Source organism: Equus asinus, chromosome 25, assembly GCF_041296235.1.
Source record: "Equus asinus isolate D_3611 breed Donkey chromosome 25, EquAss-T2T_v2, whole genome shotgun sequence".
NCBI lineage: Eukaryota > Metazoa > Chordata > Mammalia > Perissodactyla > Equidae > Equus > Equus asinus.
This window is the reverse complement of record NC_091814.1, coordinates 16,474,059-16,480,383: the sequence shown is the minus strand read 5'-3', so window position 1 is coordinate 16,480,383 and position 6,325 is coordinate 16,474,059. Positions and strand designations below refer to the sequence as shown.

General features: G+C 49.9%; 1 protein-coding gene across 1 annotated transcript; it reads right to left on the bottom strand.

Moving 5' to 3' along the window:
- Nucleotides 1–47: 47 nt before the first annotated feature.
- On the bottom strand, nucleotides 48–4,433 carry AQP10 (aquaporin 10). The gene is made up of 7 exons (XM_014864839.3): nucleotides 4,294–4,433; nucleotides 3,533–3,709; nucleotides 3,022–3,148; nucleotides 2,293–2,430; nucleotides 2,068–2,186; nucleotides 1,607–1,824; nucleotides 48–1,129 (listed from the first exon to the last, which is right to left on the bottom strand). Exons 2-7 carry the CDS (start codon nucleotides 3,635–3,637, stop codon nucleotides 931–933), a joined length of 906 nt encoding a protein of 301 aa, XP_014720325.1. The 5' UTR covers nucleotides 3,638–3,709; nucleotides 4,294–4,433; the 3' UTR covers nucleotides 48–930.
- Nucleotides 4,434–6,325: the final 1,892 nt, after the last annotated feature.

Below are 6,325 nucleotides of genomic sequence, written 5' to 3'. Positions count from 1 at the left end.
CATCCATCCCGCATAAAAAAAAAAAAAAAAAAATAGGAGGCTAGATAGCTCCGAGATGTTTTTTTATTTGGAAGAAAGGAAACAGGAGAACGCTGCCTCCCCTGCTAAAAGAGCGACTCCTTCGGGGAGGGGCGTGAGAGCTGAGGAAGCGGTGAACAAGGAGAATTTTCCTCAGCGCCAGCTTTCCCTTAACCATACACTCATTCCCCTCGGAGCCCTCTGTTTCTTCGCCTTCCCTCCTCGCCCTGGCTCATCTCCTTGTATTTCACCCTCTCCGTGAATGACACAGCCTGAAACGTCTAAGTATTGGGTTATGCCTCAGTTTCTCCGCCTCGCTCTCTCTGTCTCTAGGCGCTTCCATGGCTGCGTTCCCCTGCCGGCACTCTCTTCTTCCCCCACCCACCACGCCCCCTTGGAGGAGACAGTTTCCCCACTCCTAACTACTATCCGGGGATGGCTGAGTCTAGGAGAGGCGCCCCAGTGAGGGTAAAGGCGGGCGGCGCTGAGGTTACGAGAGCTAGGAGTCAGGCAGTGGGAAGCAAGCTTTGGAGGAACCCCCAAGGTTATGCCCTCCACTGGGTGGTAGGCCCCCACTACCCTGCGGATTCCCTTAGCCTTCCCAATCCGGCTTCCAGGCTGCGCACCCTCTGGCGGTTATTTTGAGGAACTACGTCCCTGGAAGCCCTCAGGGTCCGAAAACCTGCTTTGTGGGGTAAGAGGAGGAAGAGCCTGGGTCCCGGACCTTATCCTCCTCCAGTTCTCCCTGTCTAGGCATCCTCCCCAGGTTAGGAGGAAGCGATACCTAGCTAAGAACAGAAAAGCTGCCTAGAGCCTCGTGTATTGATAAAGAGAAAGAATGTCTTGTCACCAGGCCTGGGTCTCTGGCCTGGTCCAGTATCCATGAGGGAGATGAGGGCTGTCATGTCAGAATCATAGCTTACACTCCGGCATCTGAGCTGAGGCAGGAGTTTCCAAGTCTGAAGTTTTATGTTGGGCAAACTCTAGATCCTGAACTGGCTCTGAGTCCTCAGGGTGGTGCAGAGCCACCAGCAGATGGTATGTGGCTGTGCCAAGTGTTGCCCCCACCAGAGGGGCCACCACAGGCACCCACCACCAGCCATTACCAGCACTGCAAAAGAAGCACAAAAAGATATCAGGGGTGACTCCCCTAGCCTTCCCCCAAAGGACTGGGCGCAGTAACAAGAGCATTCCCCAAAGCAATGCCCAGGGTGATAGACACCAGGAAGAGCTAGGGTGTCTTGGCACTAAAGCATAGCACTTAGAGAGAAGGAGACCCCAGAGAGCTTGTCTTAGGAAATTATCTGAATACCCATTTTGCCGACGACGTCATTAATACCCCAAAGAGGTAAGATGATGAACACAACCTCCAAATCTTACTTTAGTGAAATCTTACTTAGGTTTCAATGAAAAGGGGGGAAGGAGAAAAGGAGGCAAAAGAGAAAGAGAGAACTGGGGCTTAGAAGAGGGACACTGTCCTAAGAAGCCAAGAGACCTATTTAGGAGGAGAGAGCTGGGGAGCCAGGGACAGAGCCCTTAGCAGAGAGAGGTGAGTGGAAGGACAGCACCAGAGGAAGCCATCTCCCACCTGAAGACTTCAGGGCCCCAGCCAGCCACGTAGGTGAAAAGCCGTGGGCCCAGGTCCCGGGCAGGATTGAGTGGGGACCCACAGTTGGTGCCCATGGTTAGCGTAATGACCAGGACCAGCAGCCCCACTGCTATGGGCTCCAGACCTGCAGGCACTCCCTTGTTCCGTTTGTCCAGGATGGCCAACAGCCCCACAATCAGGATCCCGGTGCCCAGAACCTTGGAGTTGACAGAGGCAGGGGGGCTCCCATTAGCTGCCGGATACTCCATCTGCCCTCTCTCACCCAAAGATTCCAGGCCACCACCCCATGTCATCTGACTGTCCAACACAGACGGCTGAGGTGGGCGGTGGTGCAAAGATGGACACAACCCCACATTGCACCCAGAGCCTGAACCATTGGCTGGGGTCCCAGGGAACAAGGGAAAGATTGGGGCTCTTACAGCTCTCCCCCTCACACCTACCTGATCCAAAAAGCCATTGTTCAGGGACAGATAGGGGGCAGGGTAGGTGGCAAAGATGGAGGCTGTCTCCTTGGGGCCAGTCACTGTCAGATTCCCACCTGTATAGTTCTGTAGGGCATCTGTGGGGTAGAGGGACACCCAGGATTTCCATCTTTGGTCATTCAAAACTGTTCTGAGGCACCCCTGCCCACATACTGGTGCCCTCCATCCTGTTCCCTCTGTTACCGTAGTAGAGAGCATACGTGACTCCAGAGGCACAGAAAGCAGACAGCAGCTGCACCAAGGAGTAAATGGGGAGCTTGGCCCAGGGGAGTCGTCCCAGGAGGCACATGGCCAGGGAGAAAGCTGGATTCAGGTGGGCCCCTTCAAGGATCAAGAAAAGAAGACCAACATGCATTAAGTGTCACTGCCAGGCACTCTCATCAGATAACACTGCTACTCCTCCTTGCAACTCTTAAGGCAGATATTACTATTCCCATCATATAGACTAGGAAGTTGAGGCTCAAGGAGGTTAAGCAACTTGTCAAGGTCACACAGAGAGGCCAAGGTTTGAGCCTGGGTCTGTCTGCTCTTTCCACTACAGTGTTTGTGTCTCAAGGCTCCAGCCAGGCACACTGATTCAGTATGTGTCTGAGAGACAAGCAGCTGAGGTCCTGAGAAAAGATGAACCCCAGAGGATTTCAGGTGGGGGACACAGAAGTTCGCACTTACCCTAATGCCTCGCCACATAAATCTGTCTAGGTGAGCAGAGGATTAATGTGACAAGGGAGATGGAGAGATACAAATGGGGAGGGGCTGGATAGGGACAATGGCATATCTCAGTCCAGGGCACTGGTCAAACTCAAGGAGATAATGTCCATGAGTCACCAAAGATATGCCTTTTCCCCATTATCATATACCCACACTCACATGCACATCCTACCCGCTCTGATGACCAGACCCCACTCTCCTCACCTGAGACATTTCCACCCACGTAGATGGCTATTACGACAGCCAGAGAGGCAGCCAGAAACGAAGTGAAGAAGTTGCCTTTGGTTTCTCCAGTGGTGACAGTTTGGGCCGAAGCCCCCAGGGTAAGGAGCTGGGGAGAGGGAAGATGAGGAACAGGGAATCAGGGATAGGGAGCCCGGTGGACCAACAGGAAAGAGAGATGGGAAGGCGAGGAGAGCAGCCAAGAGAGATGAATGGACATCAGGGATGAGCAGGGAAGGGAGAAAAGCAGAAAGAGAGAAAGGAAAAGAAATGGGAAAAGTGGAGGAAAAGTAAAGAAAGAGAAGGAGGGTGAGAGATGGAAAGGGACAGGAATAAAAATGAGGGAGTATGAGAGGAATAAAAAAGAGCGGGGACAAGAGAAATGACAGATAGTTGAATAGAAGCAGGACACTGGGAGGAAGAGAAAAGGACACCAGGAAGAGCCAAAACTTTTGCCCACCTCTCCTTTCCTTGCCCCAATTACCCTGCTTACCATAAGCACAAACACACCCAGAAACTCTGCAAGGCACTGTCGGGCTAGGAGGTTGCGGATCCGGAACCAGTCCTTGACTTCGGCCAGAGGCTGAGTGTGGGCCATGGTGAAGACAACCTGTGTCTGGTCACTGCTCCCTCCGTCTGAACAGGCACACTGCTAGTACACCGCTGTTGCCTGCCAGGGAAAAAGATAAGGAAAAGACTTTAAAACCAATTAGCTCAGCTCCTGAAGCGCAGCTAATTGGTGCAGGGTTTGTGCACGTATGTGCGCTAGGGAGGATAGAGATAATTGGAGAATGTCCAAGGGCAGGCTCTGTACATGACCAGAGCCTGGAGTTTGCCCAGGCTCTGTCTCCTCTTTCTTTCATCACTGTCCTTCCTAGGAATAGCCTCCCCCTATGCTGACAGATTGAGGGAAGTACCCTGCTCCAGATACATTAGTTCTCTTGGTCCTCAAGACAATTGCGTAAAGTAGTATTACTGCGCCCTACTCTAAACGTTGAGGGTATTGAAAGAGCCTTAGAACTCCCCAAGGCCACACAGCTAGTTAATGGCTGAGTCTGAACTCAAATCCAGGTCTTCTGACTCTCCATCTGATACTCCACAGTGCCTCTCATATGGAATGTGAAACCTTTCCTCAAACCATTCCGATGCTTGGAAAACTCAATAGGCATCCAAAGAGACTGGGCTGGAAACCATAGACTACAAGAATAAAACCCACACTTTGAATGGTTATACTTCCCTCATGCAGAGTCTCACCTTGATTAGAGTCTTTGTGTCTCTTGCCATGGCTCCAGATGAGAGCTTCACACTCATGCTGAGCCCCATCTCCCCGCCTCTGGATGCTTGCTGCTCTTATTCTGCGTAACACGTAGCCACTTCCTACTTCTTCATATCTCAGGCCTCCAGTTAGATTCATTCAACTATGAATCAAGTTCTAGATGCTGGGGAAACAGTGGTAAACAAAACACGGTCCCTGCCCTCTTAGAACTTATATTCTAGTAGGTGGAAACAGACAATATACACATTTTTAACATACTGTCTATAGTTTATAGTTATACTGTCTCAAGGGCTGGGCCATGTAACCCCATGGGCTCTAGCACAGTCCTGGGCATATCTATGTGCAACGATACTTCTTTACTGGGTTTAGTGGATACTATAGTGCTCTACCCAGATCCCCTCCTTGGGGCCAATGTACCCATTCCCCAGCTGCTGGGAATATCAGACGCTGATAGCACACAGCTGTTTTCCTCAAGGCAATGCCTTCCATGGCAGGAAACTGCCTCACCCAAGGTTACGTGCCCTACCCTAGGGCCCATGTCAGCGACTGGCTGATGCAGAGATATGAAGACCTGGCCTCTTTGCCTCAGTTTGAGACAACTCTCAAGGGCCATTCCAGCTCCAAATTTCCCCATAGAATCAGCTGAGACCTCTGTTATATCTTGTGTGTCAGTTTCCTCCTCTGCCCAGTCCTGTCTTCCTCACTTCCTTACATGTGTATCTCCTGAAAGCACTAACACTCCCCAATAAGCCTTGTTCATGTATCACTTCATCTTAGTCTTTTTCCAGGGAATTCAATTTAAGACAGTTGGTGTCAGGAGTGGTTCTAGCAAGCAAACTCTAAAATGGGATTTGGGTGATAGATTATTTGCCTACTAGCTGACAAAAAGAACACTATCATGGTAGTAGGTGGAGTATGGATAGTCTCTAGCTTGCTGAAGTGATACAATTATTAAAGTTGTCAGCAGGGATCAATTGGAAGGGGTTAATGTTTGAAAGGATACGCACTAGTGCAATATCTCTGGCGCTTGAGAGGTGTGCGGGAAATGCTAACTATAAGCTCCATAGAACTGATCACCAAATCAAGTCAGACTCTGAAAGCCATCAGGCCCCCTTGACAGCATTTAAGGAAACCTTAATCTCTTTGCATCCAGCGGGCATCAGAGTGGAGGACCAGCTCAAATCTTAATTGTATGAGTAGCAGAGTTTTAGAGAAGGTTGAATTCTCAACCCCAGTAGATTTCCTATGCCAAGTTTAGGGTCCTGAAACAACAAGGGTAGGATCCTGACACTTGAGTTAGGGAGATCTGGTTAGATGAAACTGAGAATCTTGAATCCCCAGATTCCTCTGAACCCTCTGAGCCTGCAGAATTGGCCCATTCCCGGCTTGCATAAAGATCACACAAAGGCTTCAAAGGAGGCAGGTGCTTTACAAGACAGCACTCACCCCTAAAGGATCTATCTCCACCTGCTTTCCTAGCAACAGGACCAATAGGGAACGAATTCTGGCAGAGTCCCAAAAAGGATGTTGGCCTACTAAGAAAAGAGAGCGAATATATGCTAAAGGAGCTTCAGGGATCTGGCTCATGCGTACCTGCAGAATTTGGTAGCATTATACATAGAACTGGATACTGAGAGCTCTGGATTAAGGGAGGTGCAACATAAAGTTAGATATGGAAGAATTTATTGATATGGGAGCACTCTCCTGTGATACAGGATTTAACCTCTTGGCAAGATGCCTGGGATATGGGGTGAATACACTTATAGGATGGTTCTAAGAGGCTTGGGGAAAATAATGGCCCACTCTTAGGAAAGTAAAAATGCCAAAACAAGTCATTTATGTTGATAACCATTATGAAGAAAAGGGAGAATACTCAGAACTTTTGAGGATTTTTGGACAAAGGATCTAAATTAACACTGATAGCTGACAACCCAAAGTTTACCACAGCCTCTTGTTAAGAGTAGGAGCCTGCTTTGGCAGCCCGGGGTTCGCCAGTTCGGATCCTGGGTG

What these genes read in the sequence shown, in the direction of transcription:
- AQP10 (XM_014864839.3), bottom strand. Translation starts at nt 3,637, where the DNA reads ATGGCCCACACTCAGCCTCTGGCCGAAGTCAAGGACTGGTTCCGGATC. An exon ending in CGTGGGTGGAAATGTCTCAG is followed by an intron (nt 2,431 to 3,021) that starts GTGAGGAGAGTG and finishes TGATCCTTGAAG; the next exon opens with GGGCCCACCTGAATCCAGCT. An exon ending in ACAATGGCTTTTTGGATCAG is followed by an intron (nt 1,825 to 2,067) that starts GTAGGTGTGAGG and finishes GTCAACTCCAAG; the next exon opens with GTTCTGGGCACCGGGATCCT.